The 22692-nt window shown below is 42.2% G+C and overlaps 1 protein-coding gene across 1 annotated transcript in view; it reads left to right on the top strand.

Annotated features, from left to right (window-relative positions):
* Positions 1-22692, top strand: part of TOX (thymocyte selection associated high mobility group box) — a 526628-nt gene that overhangs the window by 485636 nt on the left and 18300 nt on the right. The window contains exons 6-7 of the mRNA XM_069621094.1: positions 8164-8244; positions 16665-17045. Coding sequence (XP_069477195.1) covers positions 8164-8244; positions 16665-17045 — 462 coding nt within the window. The remainder of the gene's footprint in view (positions 1-8163; positions 8245-16664; positions 17046-22692) is intronic.

Below are 22692 nucleotides of genomic sequence, written 5' to 3'. Positions count from 1 at the left end.
ATGACCTGTTAGAGAGACCCTGCACCCAGCCAATCTCTCGCTCATGACATGCTATCTCTTGGCTTGTGGGCCTTAAAATGGAGTGTACCTTTTTCTTTCTACTCGGTGCATTACAAAAACATATTGTTCAGGTTTTCTTTTTTTTCCCCTTTCCCTCTAAATATACTTTGGTCATAAAATACAGTTTGACTGCGGCACCGTCTGAGCGCTTGTGCACTGGAAATCGGGCTACAGCCGACATAACGCAGGAGCCCGCCAGGAAATGGCACGAGTGAGCGATTGGCTAAGGATATTGGAGGCTATTAGGCTGGGGGTTGTCGTAAAAACCGGGCATAAAAAGAGACAGATGTGTTCGCAGTTACAAAGGACATTTTGATTTCTGCTTATTTTCTAAAAACAGTTTGTGCCGAGTCCATGTGAGGATTTGGGAGTACAGTGGACGCTCTTTGTCAGTTCATGTTAAAAATAAACAGTAGGCTCGGGCATGGGGGCTCATAATTGCTACTCAAATAAATATTCCTGTTGATGGCGGAATGAAACGTTGACTGGACTCAACGCTCTTGAAAGGTATACCAGCCCAAGTATGTGTTCACAAATGTATGTGTTCACAAATTTGACATTTGTCTGTAGATTGTTTTCAAGGTAGTGTGTCAACAAAATCGCCATGGCTTTCTTTTGGGACTACTCTCGAAGGCTTCTTGTTGGAAGCAGAGCGGGAGATGGCAACCGCAGAGAACATGTGCACAATGACTGACTCCACAACATCTCCGAGGTTAAGGTTTGTTGCATCCGAGTAATCTGGCATCGGGGTCAAGGAGGAACTCGTGAATTTGAAATGGCATTTTGGAAATCACCCATTAGCTTATAACAATCTGCGGCTGTCCTCCTATTTCTTCAGGTGGAGATCCATGAGAATGAAACACAAGCCTTAAACATAGAATTGCCGGTCTCACCTCACTGAGCTATAGAGACAAGGCACCCTTTACATCATCCTTACATCAGGCCCAACACCAGATTTCGGCTTCTCGTCAACAACGCGGCCCATTTTTAGTAGGTCGCCTATGGGCCCTTTCAGTCAAACTGATTTTCTGTTGGTGTTCCCAAAATCTCTCCTGCTGGTTGTGCCAAATTATGGTCATTCCCACAATCTGTACATACTTGAAGCCTTATAGAGGTTTTAGTTCACAAATGTTGCTCATCCACTTTGAAGGCGCGCCTGACTATGTATTCCCTTAAAATATGTTGGAGGGGGTGGTACGAGCCTTACAGGTGCTCTCTCAAAACATTAGAATGGCACCATGTGCACAAGGCCGACGCACACATTCTGACTGGACAACCCCCAGAAGGGTGCCTCATTCAAGCAATCCCCATGCTGACTTCCACATGCAACTGTCCTGCCAGAAGCGGTTTCTGCCTCCTTCACCCAATAAACAAAAGCTCCAGGGCTTCTATCTGGACTAGAACATCCAGAGGTCTGGGCATTTGGGCAGTCTTGGGCATAATGGACAAACTATGAAACCTTGCCAGACCAGGGTGAATGCTACCTTTTGGTGGGGTGTCAGAAGAAGAGGTAAGGTGCAAAACTTGACTGGCTTTCACAAAGGTTTGCCTGGGGGTGTATGGGGGCAGCAAAGTGATTAGCAGACCGTCTACACTTACCACGTGTTTGCTTATGGCTACAATGAAGATGGTGCCTAATAATTAAGGTCATAGACAAGTACTCAAGGTACATTATTAGTGGGTGTTTTTTCCAAGTGACTGATCCAAGATTGCTTGATGTTTGTCATGAATCGTTGAGAATATTGATGTCTGGTAGTCCAATAACTGTGGCTGCTTGGTGCTGGAGAATTGTGTATCTAAAGGTCTGTGCTCAGACCCTACAACTTTATTTTATATAGCATTGTCTACCATAGTAGTTTGTCTTCATGGCACTGCAAGCAGAAGATAGTACTAATTGACAACTCAGCAATTTTCGCATTACCCACTTGAAAAGATGGAAGGCTCGGTTCAGAAGCATTCAAAACTGTGAACCTCAGTAGACCTATTGATCACTGCACCAGACATATGAATCCATTTAGCTATTTCACTGGTGCTATAATCTATGCACTGCTATTGCATTATTGCGGCAGCATCCCTTATTGTTTTTAACAGACTAGCTTTTAACCAATCACTTTACTGCAGCCCTGATTTTTGTTATGTAGTGCCTTTGATCTGAAACAATTATGACTTATACATTTCAGATTGAAATAAAATGAATGCTATGTGATCACTATCTAATTATAAATAACTGCCTGGGTGATCAATATAACTGAGAAGAGGAACTAAATCTGAATGGACAAACATCTTAAGTGCACGCTCCACTCCTAAATGAAGCATCTTGGCAACAATTATACTTTGCTTAAACCATGAGAAAACCCAAAAAGTGCTAAATGTTAACAATTCAACAAATATTTCTTAACAACTGCCATTTTTTCTTTGTAGCATTCCATTAAGAGTTTTAACTTGTCTGTACCACTACAAAAGAGGACTTAAACCTATGCTAATCAGTCTTGACCTCTCCCCCACAAAGGTGGCCGTCCAGCCTGAATTGTTAGTCACGGTACATCTAAATAGGACCGCAAGCAAACCAAAACATTATTTGGGCTTATTATGTCTCATAGGTGAGGTGCATCTTGAGTTCCTAAGCACAGCAAGCTCTTGACCCAAGCAAGCTTTGGGCAACCTGTTTCGCCTCGAAATACTCACTAAGAAAAGCAAATGGACATAGTTTAGGCTATGGTAGGTGAATGATCTGCCATTTGGAGAATTTGTTTATTGATGTGCACTAAGAGCTTAAGCATCCATATTCTGAAGTAAGAAGAAGGCATTTGTCGATGTAGGGAAAGCAGTGTTTATATTTCGATTAGGAGTAGTTATTACTTGCAGTTTAGAACCAGACATATCCAGGTACAGTAACAAAAAAATGAATCCATGTTGAGCAGTTATTTGATGACCCCCTTAATTTGAGATTCAGATCAGCAGACCCCAACATTCTTACCATATTTCTGGATTCAAAACATTTAGTGTTTAAAGACTTTATTAGAAAAGCTGACCCACCTGTGCATCACCCCGTTTACACTTGGAACAGCAGTTTCTTGTGATACTGCATGTAGGGGTGCTTCCGCAACTGCACATTTAAAATGGGGGGCTCCCTAATCAGTATCAGCATGTGTTGGAGCACTTGACACCTGAACAGGGTACAGAGTGCTTGACATTTTGAACCACACTTCTCCATATGAGTGGAGGGGTCTATGTGAGAGGGAAAAGGAGGTTCCAGAACCCTCAAAAGAGTTGCAGTGACATCGTTCATCAGTCCACCATAGAAAATTATAGAATCATGGGAAACACTTGACCCTAGATAAACATGTATTTGGCCTGTTTTTTTCTGAAATCCGAGATCCCTCCGATATCCCCAAGTGAAATGGAGCCAAGATCAAGCACTGCCTAAAAACAAGATACGTTTTTGGTAATGAGACCAGTCACAAGAACCCTTCTACTAGTGTCAAAGCCGCATGCAATTTTTTTTCTGCCCCTCAGTGTCGCTGTTCCTGGGTACTGATTGATGAAGTGTCATTATCTGTGACATCCTAATAAGCCTGCCAATACTGGCTCTTGCTGATATGTGCTTGTCCATGTCCTACAGTATTTGTATTGATATTCGCATTTCAATTTGGTTTCTTATGAACGTTTAGTGATTTTTTTTTTGTATCATTTAAATTAAAATAGTCTGGAAGTCTTTTTAGTCTTAATATTTCAGCTTGTCAAAGCTGAAGTATTCTTGATCAACACTTTGTAGTTATAAATGTTCTTGAGCCATGTACCATGTGACTGTTGCTGTTTGACCCTTTCTATCCTGTAAATCAAATCAAATTAAATTAAAATGTGAGGGTAACATTGAAGTGAAAGATAATTCCCCTGGAGTAAACAGAGAACAAAAACTATTCTGTAGAGCGAGAGAGGCACCGTTCCCAAAAGTGTCCCTGCTGCTAGATTGCGCATCTTGCTCACTGCCTTGATGAAAAGGATGACTCTGTAAAATATAAGATGCAAATAACTACTTGCCTACCCAAGAGATAAACTGCAACAATTTCTAAGGCTTTTTTTAATTGAATCTAGAGACTGACTGGTTGATGCTAAAGACCTAGTGAGAACTGTGATTATTTAAACATGTAAAAATGCAAAAGGCCCAAATTCACCTTCAAAGACACAAATGTAAATTCATGTATCTCCAACTATTGCTTTATCAGTATGTAAAGGCATGTGGAAAAATGCATATGGAAGTTGGAACTTTCGCCACATGCATAAACGGACTAAGGCCTGAACATCTGGAGTATAGTTATCAGCACAATAACTGCACCTGGGTCCCAAAACACTTATTCTTAAAGCCCTGAAGCTTAACCAAACTCTATTTCTCAGCATATTCACATAATTCAGATGCTGTGTGTAGAGAAAATGTCATTTTAAAATGGGTTCCTTTACTTTCAATGGTGAACTTGTGTGAAAATGCAATTATAAATGAAAAGTTGCACTTGTGAATTATAATAGAAAATAGCAGTTAATACATTTTCAATCATTGTATCTTGCTATACTTTTAGTTTTGAATAACACTATTTTATGTAACTTGAAGTGGAACATGCCTGAACAAGTAACTGGATTCACCTCACTCCGGCAGCCCCAACCATAAGAATGTTTATCATAGGTCCCTAGATCACGAGTTAAAACTTAATTTACTTAAGTAAGAATCACAAGCCGAGCAACGCTTGTTCAATCTGGTTTTTCCAGGTGTTAGTCTTAAAACCATGTTTACTTCAAAACAAAATCATGTTGAGCTGCCTATTTCAGTAAAATGGAAAAGAGCCCATTTCCAAAGCACCACTAGTAACCTCTGCTGACTGACATTAGAATTCCTTTGACTTGTATGTCTTGACAAACATAAGAAAAAGTTCCTTGTGTGCATTTGAAATCAAAAATTGAATACTTAGAAAGGAAAGTCCTACAAACTTAAAACAAATTGCAATTTATATATATAAAAAATTACATCTTGTAACCTATACAAAATCCGCCTGTTGAGTAATGGGGAAAAAAATAAGATAAATAGGAAAAATAATTATCTTTGAGTATATGATGTACAGGAACATTAACATTTTGAATTATTCTTACTGATCTACAGAATATAATCCTTATTTTATTAAACTTGCCCATTCGCATTCAAAGTCAATTAAGAAAAAGGCTCTCAATAACATAAGGAGTGAATTTCCCTCCCGCCTTTGCAGTCACAGGACTGGTGCAAGCCTCACCTTAGTCACAATATGCTGTTCTCCAAAAATAAGCTGAATTTAAAATGCAAGTATCGAAACCCCAAAATGGCTTGAAATGGCTCATAGTATTATCCATGGTAAAATCCCAGGAATCAATGGGGTGTGGGGGGTGCTAATATGATCAAGATACAATAGGTGCAGAGTTAAATAAGGTGCCCTGGTTATCCCATTTAAATTGACCAAGTCAGATGTAATTCCTTAAAACTCTGTACATTTTTGTATTGAGAGGAGCAATTTAAAACTAGCAGCATTTTGGTGCAGAAGTGTTTTTCTAAAATTAAGCACCATTAAATAGAACCTGTGGCTCATGCCAACATAGAATCGCACAGGCCATAGTGTCCTCCTGAAATACTATTTCCTAACATCATATTGGGCATATTTGCGGCCGGTGGGAGTCTCAAGTTATAAATTATAGGCTTGCGCAATAGATATGAGCCCAGAGTTCATCCTATCCACAAATACATTGTGCAAAGTGTTAAAACCCTGAAGTTCCTTATCTTGACGTGCACAGGCAGGCCTAGGTATAATGTGACAGGGTGATTTAACATGGTATCTATTAGATGGGAATATTAAACATCTAGTTCAAAATCTTGCAGAGCTGTATGCAAATAAATAGAAATAGATTGAAAACAACACACGTACTGTATGTAAGTTGAAGGGTACAAACATATATAGATTGAAAGTTACATACACATGTTCAGAGAAAGCTGCACATAAATATCCTGAAAAGACTGCACAGTGGAAGGTACGCAATCCCTGAGAGGAGTATTTTCCTAATCGAAACCTGCAGGTGTCAGTTGTAGTTTGTTCTTGCCTGTATTTAAATAATCTGCACATAGCCACTACATTACAAACCCCACACGTACACAGAGAAGCGAAGTAAAAGGAGTATATGTTTACAAATGCCATTTGTTCAAGGCAATCGAGTGTTTTTGAAGAGGTTTTGAAATGGTTTTATATCACTATGTACACACACACACACACACACACTAACAGATAAACTGCAATGCCATTATTGAAGTATGCTGTGTGGCTTAGAAGCAATCACAGGAGGATTGTATTTAAAATGCCTAATAACTTTTAGAGTAGTATTTATATCTAGAATTGATCATGGAAATGAATGCTTGTGTGAATTGAAGTAACAAGATTCATATAGGCAGGGAAAGGTTGGTTTTGCTAATTAATTGTGAGTATATGACAGTGTAGTGATACGAGTCTTCAGAACTCAGTCTGTTTTTTGCCCCGAAATGTGGTGTTGGACTGTACAGGGGACATGAGATTAGTTATGTCACCCTAGTGTGAACCTATAATTTGAACGTCAAAAATAAATCTCTCACAAACGCCTTGGACTGTTCCCAGGAATGCTCTGTGATGTTTCAAAATTGGCTGTTCAGCAATGATCATTTTGAGCTTCCTGTGAAGTCCGGGTCATTGCTTGCTGATCATCTTGTGTTCACGCCTTAAAAACATATTCAAAAGCACTTTCTGGCTCTTTCTATTCTCATCTGTACATATCTAAAAGAAATGTGCTGAAAGTTTGAATACTTCCTTGAAATGCACATACAGTGGATCAGCAGTTGCTGCCAGTTTCGTGCTTCTGTTGTCAAACCAGAAACATGCCAAACGCTCTGGTTCCCAGTGTGAAATGTCATATCCCAGTGGAAATCCCGTACACAATACGTGCTGCTGTGAAACTGAGCATGTCTTCTATAGCCTCGGATGCTGAAATACCACCATGCCCATCCATCACATGACTGCTGATTGTGACTTGTGCTTGTATTGCATTATTTGCGAGTTCTCTCTGATTCTTTGACTTTTTCTTTATTTTCTCTTTTACATCGTTCGCTGTCCTTTTTTCTCAAGAGTGCTGTGTCAAGGATGTCTCATACTTTTAAATTTCATTATGAAATTCAGGGAATGTGTTACCATGAGAAAATGTCCTAAAATTAGATGTTGATGTAACCTTTTTGTGTCTCTGATTAATTAAGTGTTTCTATGAGCATCTGAAACACATTGCATCAATAATGGAAAGATAAAGAAGATTCACTTTAAAGATCTAAACAAACCAGAAGGCCCCGTCCCCAAAGTCCCGACTCAACTTCACTTCTCCCCTTAATGGGGTTCCACCTTCCCTCACTTTACAGTCAAAGCATAGCATTTCACAGCCATTAGTCCAAGCTGTCGGTCAGTGTCCTTTCAGCAGATAAAATATTTGTTCGACAGATTTTCCAATATTCACTAATTCGCTCTATTAACCCTTCTTTATGTCCTCAAGTAATGCTGCACTCCACCTCCACACAGTGACTTACTGTAGGCAAAATGCTGGCTGTACAGTCAGACTGACGCAATTTGCACATGCCCCTCCGGATGGGGTGTTCCCCCATCGTACTCTGACAGAGGGGTAGCATGGGCTGCTGCTCTCGGACAGATCCACTTTGGTTGATCTGCTACTTTTTGCCTCTGTTTTTTTGTTGTTGTGTTGCATACCACATTGAAATTCTATAGGTATAATGGTATGGCACCTGCACCGTGCACTGTATACGTGTAGAAGACCAGCCAAGTATGGCGCGCACTTGTCAATGTGACTTTATATACAGAATGCGCTTAAAAGGATAAATCACCAGTGATGGTGAACTCCACTCAAAGACTTTCAATTAAAATATTATCTAGATAGCAACTTAATTTCATATTGTTTTCATATAAAACCCATCTTCCTGAACGTAAAGGAAATGGTGCTTTTTAACATGCATTCTATTTAAAACATGTGTAACTTTGGAAATAATTACTGTACTTAACTTTTTTGTAGGTATATAAAAAGAAAACTGAAGCTGCTAAAAAGGAGTATCTGAAACAGTTGGCAGCATACAGAGCCAGCCTCGTATCCAAGGTAACAAATGATCATATTTATTTATCTTTTTTTTTTCGGTTCATTTATAACGTGTGAAACGTGTCGTCTTGCGGCCACTCCAGTACAATTTTTAGAAGTGTTGACGATATCTTGCTGACTTTTCGTGGCAAGATGCAATATCAACGTGACACTTTAGAAAAGTGTTTATGTTTTCATTTCCATTAAAATAAACTGCAATAAATCTGTATTTGTTCGACATTTTTTACTATGTTCTCCAAAATGGGGCTTTGGATCCCATGTTAACATTGCACATGGTTTTCTTTCCTGAGTTTTGCATGTCGCTATCCAATTCGCTAAAGAAAGGCTGGCTTGTCTACTTCACTGGCCTGGGAGGATTTCCCCATAGCAAGAAACACAGCAACGACTCCAATATGGCGTCAGTGTTGTATTGTGGAAAGTCAGATTAACGAGCACTTCAAACTTGTCTTCAGTCATTGTTTGCCGGCATCCTGTCATGAACGATTCATGAAAATGAGGCTTCAACATGAAGTAGCTTCCTTTTTAAAACTGATTACTATTTCCATAATGCTCTTGAACGAAACGCTTTGGTGTTTATGATGTTCATTGTAAAAGAGTAAAGTCTTAGATTTTGTGTGTTGAGCATTAGTTGTATCGATTTAGCCAGAAGGGATACCATTATGTTTTGACATGCTCCTTTGACCCAGATCTGTGGAGAGAGTAGGGAAACAATTTTGACTTGATACTGAGCAGATATGACAAGCTTAAAGATTAAAAATACACGTGCGCCTGTGATCTCCCACCCCTCATCTCACAAAGCCACTGTCCAATTTACCATGTATGTGCTACTCGTTTCACCTTTCATCGGATGCTACCTCAAGCTGCAGGACCACGCGCCTGTCAACTCAGCCCTGTTGCAATAGTAAGTGCACCGAATGGATTGACAACAATGTCAAAGCACAATTTCACACCACAGTATTGTTTGGAATTAAGAATGTTATTCTTTGAGGTGAAGAACTACTGTGTTTCAGCCTAAAATCCTGCTCTGGGGAGGGTCTCCATTGTGTTGGAACATGATGAGCTGTAATGTGCTAGTGACATTTATTATAACGTCGGTAATGTGGCATCTCGCCACCCCACCTGAAGCACCTGGGCTTTATATGGTGCTTGTATGGGTAGGCAAACTGCTAGCATTGCTTGCCTAACAACTGACCACATCTAAATTCACATCAACTGCACCTACAATGATATCCATGGACTTAACTACTGCCAACTGGTCACATGCGACACTCTCAGCCAGCTCTGGCTTTTCAGCCAACAGTAATTTACAATGAGCGTTTGATCATCACTGTTCTCCTGCATGGGGTCTGGCATGGATTCACATGCTCATGAATATATCCCGTCGTCAGGCTGGGAATCCTCGGTAAAAGAAAAACAGTTTCACTTTCACTTACAAACTGTATTTCTCCCATAAACCAATCCCTGTCCTCTGGGTCATACTGCCTTCGGCCGTGGCCTCTGTACATGTTGCACCAATATGTTTCTTTGGAGCCCTCTAGCCATGGCCTTTGACCGTACCCAATGTACATGTTGCCCCAATAGACATCTTTGGGGCCCTAGCCTTGGCCTTTGGCCATGGCAATAGGTTCCTTTGGGCCCACTAGCCATAGCTTTTGGCTGTGGCCACTGTACATGTTGCACCAATAGGTTCCTCTTCCGATTCTTGCAGTATTCCCCTGATAATGGAAATGAACTACTCATGCATGCAGTATTCCCCTGGTATTTCTGCTATATTTCAAAGAAGCGGGAAAATAAAAACTCTTCCGTGCCCTCACAGATACTCGCCAAGTGTCGTCCTCCTCTTTCCATAGACCCCTCATTCCCTGTGCCTGCTTTTTCCATCGGTGGCCCTCTCCAATTACTCCTTTCACTCTTTGCTTCGTGTGACATATTTTATTTTCCGAGCACTTCTTCCTTCATAGGCACAGTATTCTTGCGAGATTCTGACGGTATTCCCCCCCACAATCCGAAAACATTTAACTGGCTCGCCAGACCACCCCCAACTATCCAGTTTCACATTGTATCCTCGTTCCCCCTTCCCACCTCTAGCCTGATGCACTTTCATCCTTTTTCCTCCAAATAGCTTTTTGAGCACCTTTAGTTTTCACATTCCCCCGGTATTATTACAGCAATAATCGCTTGCATCGAGCAACAAAAAGATGCATTTTAATTTCTGAAAAGCTTCTGCTGCAAAGCACCATGGGAGATGTAGCTATATTTTTGGGATCAGGTGCACACCCTTCCCCATCAAATATTTTAAAAACTGCTGGACGGAATAACCCCAAACCTGAAATTAAGTCAACGCTTCATGCTGAAGTTGTTTCTTATTTGGTTTAATTCTGCCCAGCAGGTTTTGTGCTTCAGCTTTACCAAATTTTGGTCTTTTTCTCTATGGAAAAATTAATGGGAGTAGGCCGAAAACAGCCTTTTTTGCTTTTTTAATAACCTTTTAATTGCTTTACGAATTTTCCCCAAAAATGTTCAGTCTGGGAGGTGGTGACCAACCATTTGTTTAGAAAATATCAGCCATATCTGTCCAGCGAGACAAAAGGTATTGGTAGAATTTTCAGATTTCCTATGACTCAAGGTTATCACCTTAACTATAGGGCAGCTATAGTGGCCCTGTAGTTATGGTTAAGTTGCTCAACCCATAGGAAGAGCACTTTTTGGGTGGCTCATAACGCACCCTTGCAAAACTTTGCAAAGAAAGTATATGGCCCAGTCAGATTGATCCTGCCAAGTTTGGTGAGTTTCCTTGAGGGGGGTCAAAGTTATACGGGTGGTGCCAAAATGTGTGGTTTTTCCCATAGACGCAATGGAAAATAAATGTTGCTCACGACTGCAGCCCAAACCGCTGCATGTATTTTCACCAAATTTGCGGAAGGAGCTGCAGCTTGGTCCCGAAAGCATGATTTTGTAAATGTGGTGTAAATCCTTCCAGTATTTTCTTTTAAAATGATCAAAAAGTAGATAAAAAAAGAATATATGATATCTGGGTTCGGTCCGCAGACTCACTTCCCTGTTCGGTCCGCGGACGGGCCTACGATTGGTCCAGGGGCCGACATGATGTCTACGGACATCGAACGCACCCGCTGATTGGTCAGCGGGTACTGTGCTTTTTTTGTTGTTGGTCCTCCAGCTCGTGGTGGTGGTGGCTCTTGGGGAGGAGGGATGGCAAAAGCTGATACTAGATAAATAGCAGTTTTGCTTAATATTCTTCAGAGTATGTGCTCTTTTCTAGATTGTTAATGGATAATGTGTAAGAATAAGTATAGGAGCTGTGCAAGGGCACATTTTGAGCTTGAAAGTTCCTAGATCAGCAGAATGACATTGTCCAGAAAGTCTGCGATGACGTCAGACATTCGCGAACGTCGACAAACGCAAAAGCAGTGGAAAAGGTTACAAAAATTGTATAGAAGTGTATACAAGTGTTAAAAATTATGCTAGAAGGGGGGGGAATGGTAGAGCTGTAAGGTGAAACTTTGTAATTTGGATAGAAATGTTATATTGTGGTAAGTATGATAATATTAAGTTGTCGGAAATTAGCATGCACTGGTGTAAAAAACCATGAAATTCACTGAAAAAACATGGTTAAAAGGACGTTATGGTTACAAGTAAAACCAGGAAACCTCAGAAATTTGGCAGTTATGGTAAGCTAAGCAACCATAACTCGCGCCACCGTGCACTGCCAAGACTAACCCACAGGCAGGACATGAAAGATGACATCACACAGGTCATTGATGACTTCTTCGTTTCCGGATTATCCGGGATAACAAAGCTTTTACTATATCCATAATAAATAACAGTATGGACCATGCCACACATTCTTACCATTCTAGGAGAAAAGGAAGACTTTGCAAAAGTAATACTTTTTTTAAAAAATTGTTGACAACTCAGTCTGGACTCAGCTACACAGGACAAACCTTTGAAGGATCCACGAAAAAATAAATAGGCAGCAGAAGTCTAAATACTGAAGCTAAAACCATATTTTTGAACTGTATGTTTTGTAATGTCCCAAGTGGCTTTGATTTCCTGAGGGTCATAAAAAGGTGTCACTTAAGAAAAGGTTTGCAAGAGCGCTGCCGATTTAAGCCTAAGGATTTTTCATCGGAGATATGAAGTAATGGTGACAAAGGAGAAGTGACTGATTTAGTACAGCAAAGACTCAAAAAAACAATGACCCTCAAAACGAGTCCGGCGGTAGCCGTGCCGGTGAAACCAGCAGGCTGCCGTCGGTCCGTAGTGAATTAACCGCACTGGCCTTGCCAGATTTACCGGGTTATTACAACCCTGGTGGCCCGGTAAATCCGGCTTGGCAATTCTTGTAATCCCCATTCCCTATGGGCCTCCACAGGAATGGGGACCGCAGAAACACTGGCACCATGTCGTAATGGTGCCAGTGTATCTGTGCATCGCTGCGGGCGGGTGCTGTTCCGCTAGCCAGGTCAGACCTGGTGGACGGAACGGCACCCGCCCGCAGAACTCGTAGTTTGCCTTTCCGGAAAACGGTGCCGGTACGGTACCAGCACTGTTAATTCCAGACCGGCAAACATATAATGAGGGCCAATGTGTTTATTCACATTAACCTTAAATGATATATAAAACGAAAACAGCATCTCCTGTGCCCTCCTTCAAAATCATCTGCTGGGTGCCTTGCAAGCTCTACCGACCTTATTACAGGAGCTTTTTAAAATTCAGTGTGTTCCCTTTAAAAACACATTTATGAGAAGTGAAAAGTGCCCTGCCTTCTTAGAACCCTGAGCAGATCACTGACATCTGTGTACATTGGATTGGAAAATGTGGCCTCTGTAGATTATAGTGTGGAACATGCTGTAGTGTGAATATTATAATTATTAGGGTATTTATTGAGTGCAGACCTAGCTTTGGGAAGCAACGGAGTGCTATAGCGGGAAGTGCATAGCGATGGAAGCAGATGTCAAGAGATCAATATAAAGGAGCAGGGTGATGACAGTTGGGAAGCTCAGACAATTTGACAGTGAGGAATATGCAAACAACCAAGGGAGAAAACAGAAAAGCAGATCGCCAAGCCTTAGGTTGGTGTAGGGGGCGGGGGTAGGTTAGTGAATGTTGTCTGGATTTGGTTGTTGGGGAGGAGCCATTCCATGATGAGGAGAGTATTGAGCTCCTTCCTGAAATGTAAAAGTATGTGGGCGAGTCTGGTGTTGATGGAGAGTAGGTCAGAGTCTGTGAGCCTAGTGATGTGTTAGTATATAGCCTATACTGAGAAGGCCAGTCTTCTGGTTGTTTCCGTCCTGCACCGGCGGAGTTCAGGTAGGCACATGTCCTTGCTTTTGGTGGATCTTAGTCCTTGGAGATGCTGAGTCTGTGTGCTTTCTTGGGAAATGAGGGTGATGCCTTGTAGATGATGCAGCAGGATTTGAAGGTGATACATTTTTTTCAGGAGTACCTAATGCAAATGGATGAGGGTCGAGGTCATGTGGTTGAATTTGCAGAGAGCTTTGATATGTTATAATGCAGCATATATAACGTATCTCTGGGGTGCCAGCGTGGTTACTGGAAGTCATTCAAAGGGGGTATTGTTACCATCAAAGGGAAAGGACAAAAGCCTAAAAAGGTGATCTGAAGTTATTTTTGGGGATGAAGGGCTTGATTTTCTGCAGGAGGGAAAGGTGGCACCAAGCAGTTTGTCTTCCTTGCTATGTGTTTCATGATGGCGAGGTGTCTGTCGATATAGAACCCAAGGAATTTGACATAGGTGTTCAGCTGCAATATCAAGCCCTTGAGTTTCATAGCAGAGAGCCAGGTCTGGATGTCAGGGTGTTGGTCAGCAGTATTAATTCTGTCTCAGAGGAATTGAACGTCAGGTACGCGATGGACATCCAGGACTGGATCAATGTGAGGCCAAGCCTTTAGCTTGTGGATGTGTTTGATGGTGGATATCTTGAGGTAGAGCTGTTTTTCATTGCAGATGTTGTGTGTAGCATGAGGGTTCCATGTTAAGGTTAAAGATCAAGGGTAAGAGGGTGTTCTTACAGGAATCCACAAGTGATAGAGTTGGTAATCTGGAGGAATCCATTTGGACTAACTGGTGGCGGTTAGAAGGAGCACCTCGAGTTAAGGATGTTAAGGGCATTGTCTGTCATCTTGATGGTAGCAGTTTCCCTGCTGCATCTGGCTCGAAAGACAATGGTAGGACTGAAACCGCTTGCTGGCACCGATGTGTCTGAGGCATTGTATGATCCCTGCTTTCTCAAGGAGCTTACCTAAGAAGGTAAGATGGGTGATGGTGTGGTTGTTCGTGAGGTCACTGGGGTCCAGTGTTGGTTTCGTGAAAAGCAAATGTATTGTGTGGTCTTGAGGGTCACGAGGAAAGGTGTGCATCAGTCGGAAGGGTCTTATTTATTTATAACTACACACAAATCCCTCAGGCATATAGGCGTTAGTTACATTGAGTGCAAAGTAAATTCTACAAGGTGCGGGACCCCACACAGTGATACATCATTCCAGTGGTTCTTGAAAGCACAATTCGGAAAAGCTGCGCCTCATGTTACCGGGGCTACTTCAGGTTTGCAAATACACAAAGGAGTACGGAAGCATGGAGACTGTTGGTTGTGTACAATGTGGCCTTGATGGATCCTAGGGTTACAGCCAGGTCTTTAATGGTGAGTGCCATGAAAGTTTTCCAGGTAGTGGTCATTTTGCAAGATGGGACGTTTAGTGGCGTTCAGTTGTGATGTTGCTGTTTATGTACTGGTGGAGCATGCTGATCTAGTTGAAGATGAAAGAGTTGATGGCAGTCTATTTATCGATAGTATGCAGCACTGGTGGGTCAGTGAGAAGGTTGATACAATGCTTGATAGCTTTGAAGAGGGCTCTGCTTTGATTGTTGACCTTGCCTATGGTGTTCTGGCAGTAGTTATCCTTGGTCAGTCATCTGCTTGTAGCACAGAATCCCTTGAGGGGTGTGCAAGGTTGGAATGTGCTGCAGGATTGTCGACCAGTCTTTTCTTGTTTTCTGATGGTTCTTTTGTTGAGGTTGAGTTCTTCAGTGTACCGGGGTGCAGAAGGTTTAGACTTGAGGGTGTGATTTTTCACTGGTCATGGTGGTTGATTTTGGTTGCAAGGATGGTGTGAAGTTCCTCGAGAAGGTAGTCACGGTCTTGGTCCGTCTGAGATAGATCGGCCCATGTGAAGTGGAGGCGCAAGGTCTTAAGTTCTTGAATGGTGTGAAGCCTTTTTTGCTGGTGATCTTATGAGTCTGCTTGCATGGAGCTGTGTGATTAATGTCAACATGGATTATCATATGGTCCAACAAGTCGAGCAGGATTGGCGAGCTGTGACGGAGGGTGGGCAGGGTTGTGATGAGGTTCTTGTTAGCTGGGTCTTTGGTGTCTGTGGTGTCTGTGTAAGAGTCAGAGTGTGAAGAAGGCAGTGGAGATTCCATAGGACTCCACCGGAATGGAGACACTGAAGCACCCTTTTTAACAGTGCCGGTACTTCAGTGTAAACACTGCTGGTAGGGGTCTCAACTCCCGGCAGGTCAGGCCTGCCGGACGTTCCGTGCCCCTGCCGGCAGACTTGTAGTTCGATGATCCGGAAAGTGTGCTGGTATGTTGCTTCCGGCACCCTTATTTCCCAACCGCCAAACATATGAGTTATCCCAGTCAATTAAGTCTCCCGTGAAGATGATGTTGGGTCTGTAGGTGTGGTGGAAGGTGACTGTGTCCTTTAGGGAGAGTGGGAAGTGGCAAGACAGGTATTTGTGAGGGCTGGTGTGGCTACGTGCAGTTTGGTACATGACCATGATGCCTTGTGAATGACGGCCAGTGCTGCGCCAATATTTTTTGGCATTTTTTTTTCATAGATGTCTGTACCCATTGAGGATGAGGACATCTAGGATGTGGGTGGATGGGGGTTGTCCTCTCTGTCTCAGTAATGAGGGCGGCATCCAAGTCATGTGTGGGAATGAGGCTGGCGATGCCTACTGCGTGGTTGTTGCTGCGCAGACAATGGAAAGCATCAGTTTTCATGTAAGGATGGATGATGGACTGCTGATGTGGTTGGCAGGTTGGGTTACTGTCAACCGGTTGCTGGTGAGGAGCTTGACTAGTGATGAGTGGGGATGGGCTGTTGGGAGAAAGTAGTAAAATACATATTCAAGGGAGCTTACCCGATGTTTGAGGAATCTGAATAAGGCAGACATAAATGTTCTAACTTGCACTAGTGGCAATGTTGTCAACTTCAGTATCTTCTCTCGCTGTTCACCCCAATATGCTGACCTTTGCAGGTGTTCCTCGTGAAAAATCTGCATGTTGAGTTGTTTTAAAAGATAATTCTATGAAACGAGGATGGGGAAATAGTTTCCATCTAAAATATTATTTTCTCTCTTCTCTCAACAGAGCTACAGCGAACCTGTTGATGTTAAGGTATCTCAGGCGTCTCAAATGATGACATCAAAGCAATCCGTGTTTCATGGAGCACCCCAGGCTCATTCAGCGCTGTATCTGAACTCGCCCTACCACCAACAACAAGGAATGAATCATCACATTTCTGCAATGCACCCCAGTCTCCCCAGGAATATTGCCCCCAAGCCCACCAATCAAATGCCTGTGACTGTTTCCATAGCTAACATGGCTGTGTCCCCGCCTCCTCCAATCCAGATGAGCCCGCCACTTCACCAGCACCTCAACATGCAGCAGCACCAGCAAATGGCAATGCAGCATTCCATGGGAAGCCAGCTTCAAATGCAGTCTGCTTTACATTCACCCACAATGCAGCAGGTTAGTCACAATCCGCCTGCGCCGCAGTACCATGATCAATGTGTTCACCTACAGGAGGATAGGGTTTGGTTTACATATTTGGAATTTTCAAAAATACCATGGCTCGGATCGGCTCAGAGGATAGGTCGCTAATCTCATGCACTGGCAGAGGCTGTAATCACTACGTTATCTTGTAGGATCAGTGTTTTGCAATGTAACTGCAAAGACAGTTATTTCCAGTATAGACTTCGTAATGAGTAGGGGAACCAAGCTAACTCCTAGATATGAGGCATCAACATGATTTTTCACCAGCTGTCCGTTGTTCATGACTTCCTTGCAGTATATTATTTTGTATACAAACATGTTTGTGCTTCTTGAATGTGCCTAATGCGAACTCCTTTTATACCAGTCAGATACATTTCGTGTTGGTCCTAGGTGGTCAGGTAGCAAAATATTCGAAGTCATTTATCAATTTCACCTTTCCTGTTACTGTTCTCTCACTGAGAAAAGTCAGAAGAGATCGATTGAAATACACATGCCGATCTAGACCGCTGGGAATTCCTCTGGGTAACATTTGAAAGGTTGAACATGGTCACGCTGAGCAGCATTTTTCATTAAATAACTTTTATGTCATTTGTGCCATTGGAGAAGATCAAGCGTATGCAAATAGTCTCTTCCAGGCCTCGAAGGAAACCGTCTAGACGAAACCGTTGAACATGGCTCCTCCGCACAGGAACACAAGCAGCTGCCACGATGTTATTGGTGCTCATCAGTGAGATGCAATTTGAGACCATAGGTCGAGGCCACTCTGGATCCGCTGAACATATCCATCTCAATTTGGGCGTCCTACTGAGAAAACCCAAAAGTAATGCATGCAGATACTTGAGCTAGTGTTTCATACCCCTTGGAATTCCTCTCGCTAGCATTTCCATTGCAGGAAAGCTTACTTCTGTAATGGCACGGACGACCAAAATAAATTGAATGGAATAAAACCTTAGACATTTGCCTCATTCATTATCATGCATCACTCCTGGGTTTTCTTAGTACCCTTATATACCCTATTGAATACAGAGATGATGTACCTGCCGCTGTGCACCCTCCTTCAGTATTCTGGTGACTTCATATGCAAGATTTGTGGCTGGGATACACACCCATCGAATAGACACATTCACCTGAACACTGGTTGGTAATTCCGAGCCATTGACCTGCTTGTCTCGTCTGCTACTCTTGCTACATCCGTCAATGTCCGACCTTCAAACACTAGTGTCCGTAGGCTATGCATTACAAATAATGCGCCGCCGAGACCACCAACTATAAGGGGAACTTTCTCTACAATAAGTGTACAATTGCCAATAAACAAATTACACATGGCACATATGACTTAACTCTCTCTATTTAGTGGGAGGCAAGTTAAGTGCTAAGCACATCCGGTCTTGGCTCCAGAAGAAAACCCCATCTGCAGATCTGCCTTTGAACTGTGCAGAGACCACTGTGAATATAAGATTTTATTATCATAGTCTTTAATCTTTAGACTATTTCGTAGCAAACGGCCTTTATTTGTGGTGGATTATCTCAAAATAGAACAGACAGTAAACCAATCTTAAACAATATTTTGTTTCTGCAAACTGACTACAGATCTGATGTCAAGGTTCTTGCAGAGTCTAGGTGTTATTAACCAACCTAAGCCTGCCCTCCATAAAGGTGCACCCATTTTATGTGTTATCTGATTTATGTTTGCATGCCAGCAACTGAAAAACCTGTAGGCACTCCATCCGAATACAACCAAGAATAGAGCAAATGACAGATGCAAAAGAAAACACAGTCCTGGGTAAATAGATTAGTTTTCTTGAAATGTCTGAACTGGAATACATACTGCAAGGATTTCCCATGAATAGGCAAATTCGTTTTAATTAAGAGCCTGGGGTTGTAAACTCCGACCTCTTATTTCATCGAAATGATGAGAAAATGTTTGGTACTAAGAATGTGTATCCAACATCAAGCTATACAAAGGTAATTTCTGGCAGAGATAACTTGTTGCCTGGTTATAAAGGATTGCCTGTGCTCTTTAAACTAATTCCCATGGCAGAGAAGAGACGTTTTTGATGAGGCTAGGTAAGAATTTTTGGAAATATATGATTTTATGATATTTGCTAAAATAGGGCTTCTTTTTTTACGGAATGCAGTAATATATAATAACACCACTGACCCACACTGCTCCCTCATGAGCAGAAGCCAATAAAAGCAGATTGAATACCTACTGCAGAGATAATGGAAAATGTAAAACATATAACTTCATCCTGCAGCAGAATGTGCTCACCTGTGATGTTTGGAAGTGCATTGCCAAGGATGCCTTTATCATTAGATCTAGGTTGTAAAAAAAATCTCATATTTTAAATACATTTGATTTACTTTGTTCATGTTTGTTTCACATCACCAATACCCCACTAGCACCTAAGAACTGGAGTAGAACATTAATATGTGCATGAAATGTTCCTGATAACAAGTTTCTGATAAATACCCTTTGAGAATTAAATGAACGTTCACCTATCTAGATTAAAGTAGGTTTCTCTGTACTGTACATTTGAACAGAGATGGTGCTGTAGGCCCTGGTATGAGGCTTAAACAGGGTCTTAAATTCCACAGAGAGGAAGTTTTGATTCCCTCCTCTCCAGAGCTAGTGGTATGTGTGCCCCAGGTTAAATTGGTGACGAGCACGATTTGTCTGTTCTGTAATATGTTTGGTCACTAATGGCACGTGATGTAGTGATCACTTGCGCTTCTTTTCTTATTGGTAATAAATCCCAGTGTAAGGTGGTCAACCTAAATGCAGCCTAGGTCTTTTGTTTACAGTTTCCAAAGTACACACTGAAACGTGGGAGCCAGGATTGTCAGACATGCATGTCTGAATATTTCTCTTGATTTAACCAGTAGAGGTTTGCTGTTTCCATATTTAATGCTGAGTAATTTAGAACTCCTACCATTTCAGAGCAAACGCACTCTGAATATGATTTACAATATCGATTCCTATGGCCTTGTTACTGAAACAGAGTTTCATTGGAATACATATTGAATTCTGTAGACCAACTTCAACGTGATCACAAAGAAGTTCGGCATGTCTAGTTAAGACAAGAGAGAAAGGTGATACCTGTGAATCCCATATGTTGGTTAAGAGGTTCACCTTGTGCTGGTACTAAAGGCTCATCATTAATTAGCGAAACTAAGCACGTGTTAAGTATGTCGAGCCTGCTGTGATATTGAGAGACATAGAAGCCGAAAGTAAAGATGTTCAAATGAGACAAATTCCCTCTTTCAGTGTCTAGAGAGAAGACAATCCCATACATGAATTGTTGTATTATGATCGTCATTCATAGGACTGTCTGTCCTGTGAATGGGTGTTTTTAATTCTCTGCTCTCCGGCCGTAACAAGCTCAAGCTCCCAGTACGGGGCTCCTGCGTGATTACTGCTTCAAAAGCATTGAATTAAAGAAACAGATGATATTGTTTCTGCACACAAAATGGATGCCTCCAAGTACTTTAAGAGCGAGACTTGGAGGCATATTCGCTGCTTATTTTTCATAGGACCTCTTTTAAAAACAATTTCAATATATAGCTTTAAACATTAACAACTTTTAGCGCACCTCCCCTTTAACAACCTACAAGAATACAAAATGTGGCAGGCTGACTGCTCCTGAGACAGAAAAGATAAAACTACAGCCCTCTACACACTCCATTGGCTCCAGGTCCTATAGCGGATGCATATCAAAAAATTCTGTAACACTCCTTGCCCTCCAAGGCATAGGCTCTGAATCCATTTACAAGCATATACAACCCACTACCCACAGAGCATGAATGCCTTATATTAACAGTGGCAATCTTCAACCACAAATGGTACAGGAGGGGGGTCATCCTTCTCCTTCCTCTCATCCAAACTCTGGAACTCCCGCCCCTGTGCCTTTGCTGCAAAGATCACCACGTCTGCAGAAAACAGCTACTATCCTGGCTATTCAACTAACCAGAGTACGAGACCAGCACTGAAACCACCTTAACCAACATGCACCTATTTGTGGCAGCCCCACCCCAAGGCAAGCATTTCTCTAAGTTCTACAAGGCATAAAATAAGCACTGTTGCTTAGGAATTTGTTATGCAATTCTGTAGGTTTGCTAATTAAATTGACACTTATGAAGCACAACTTGCTATTTAAATGTCCGTGGTCAATGAAAGCTCACCCTGCATTCCCCTCTTGCCATCAGAGATCTCTCCACCCTCTTCTCTCTGTTCACTTCAAGTTCAAAGGGGCTAATGGAGAGAAAGTGCAATAATAATCTCCTCTGCTCTCTTAAAAGTCTTAAAGGCCAGTGTGAGAGAGCTAGGCAAGAAAAGTTATTTTTAAAAACACTATTTGCAAACCAGAAGTAAGCTAACTATATCCTGTCTTGCAAATACTAGTATGTGTTGCAAGGATGCAGAAGTGAGGCTTGCACACAAAAGTGGCATAGTATTGGTTACAGACTTGTATTAACCAGTAAAAGGGTTGGGAAAATGGCCTCTCTATCCCTAAAGCTAAGACGGGTTTCCCTGCCTCAAAGATAACTTGTAAAAATGTCAGGATGTCAAGATAAAGTCTGTCACTGTTGTGTCCGAAAACCCTACCACTGACCCCAACACTAATAACCTAAACCAAATGTGTAAGGATGTTCTCTTCCAAAGAAAAGTAGCAATGGCATTTCGGGCCAACAGAAAAGTTCCCAATGTCTCGGGTGATCAAAATGACAAAAGAAAACGTACACAATGTATAACTTCAAGGATTAGGGGTTAGCGCCTTTCCCCTGGATTCCTTCTGCTTTCTTTTTCTCCTTGGGTCCCAATCCCCTTATCTTTTTGAACAAACTTCACTGTAGTTTTATATTCTCTAATGGGGGCAAGTCCCAGACTCGCAGTTCTGTAATATACCAGCTTGGTGTACTCTCCTGCCAAGCATAGGTATTCGTCTGATCTGTCTCTTTTGCTTTCAGGGTCCCAGGCCCTCTTATTCTCGAATTCCCATGTCGGTGCGTATCCCAGACTCTGTGTGTGGTCGAAATAGCTTGGTTTACTCCTCTGCCAAGCGTATGCTTCTTTGTAAACTGTCTCTGTTTCTCTCAGGGTCCCAGACCCTCTTATTCGTTGGCTCTCATATGGGTGCAGGTCCCAGAATTGCAATGCTCTGTTGCAATAGCTTGGTTTACTCCCCTGCCAAGCATATGCTTCATTCTGTACTTTCTCTGCCTCTCTCATGGTCCCAGACCCTCTTATTCTCTTGCTCTTATATGGGTGCATGCCCCAGAACCTCTTATCTCGTGGTCTACACTTTCTCCCCGATTCCTCACGGACCTCCAGCACCTCTAAGTCAGCCTGCATACCCGTCTTCAGAGCAGTGGTGCTTCCTGCTGAGGCTTTGGCAGCATTCAGGCGTTCTCCGCAGTTGGCAGTGTCCCTACCAGTCAATTTGCATTCAGGTTTCTCTTCTCGGTTGCAGCCCCCCCCCCCCAGTCTCTACTCCCTTCTCAGGATGGAGCTTTGCTTTCCGGCGGCTTCCTGGGACTGGAGACGCCCAGAGGTTTATTTTGGGCAGCAAGCAAAGTAGCTCCTTCTCGGTGGACTACCTTTGCCCTCCCATTAGTCTCCGTG

This window comes from Ambystoma mexicanum, chromosome 5q, assembly GCF_040938575.1.
Source record: "Ambystoma mexicanum isolate Mex_15411 chromosome 5q, UKY_AmexF1_1, whole genome shotgun sequence".
Lineage (NCBI taxonomy): Eukaryota > Metazoa > Chordata > Amphibia > Caudata > Ambystomatidae > Ambystoma > Ambystoma mexicanum.
The sequence above is the reverse complement of the archived record's forward strand: the minus strand, read 5'-3'. Positions and strand labels throughout refer to the sequence as shown.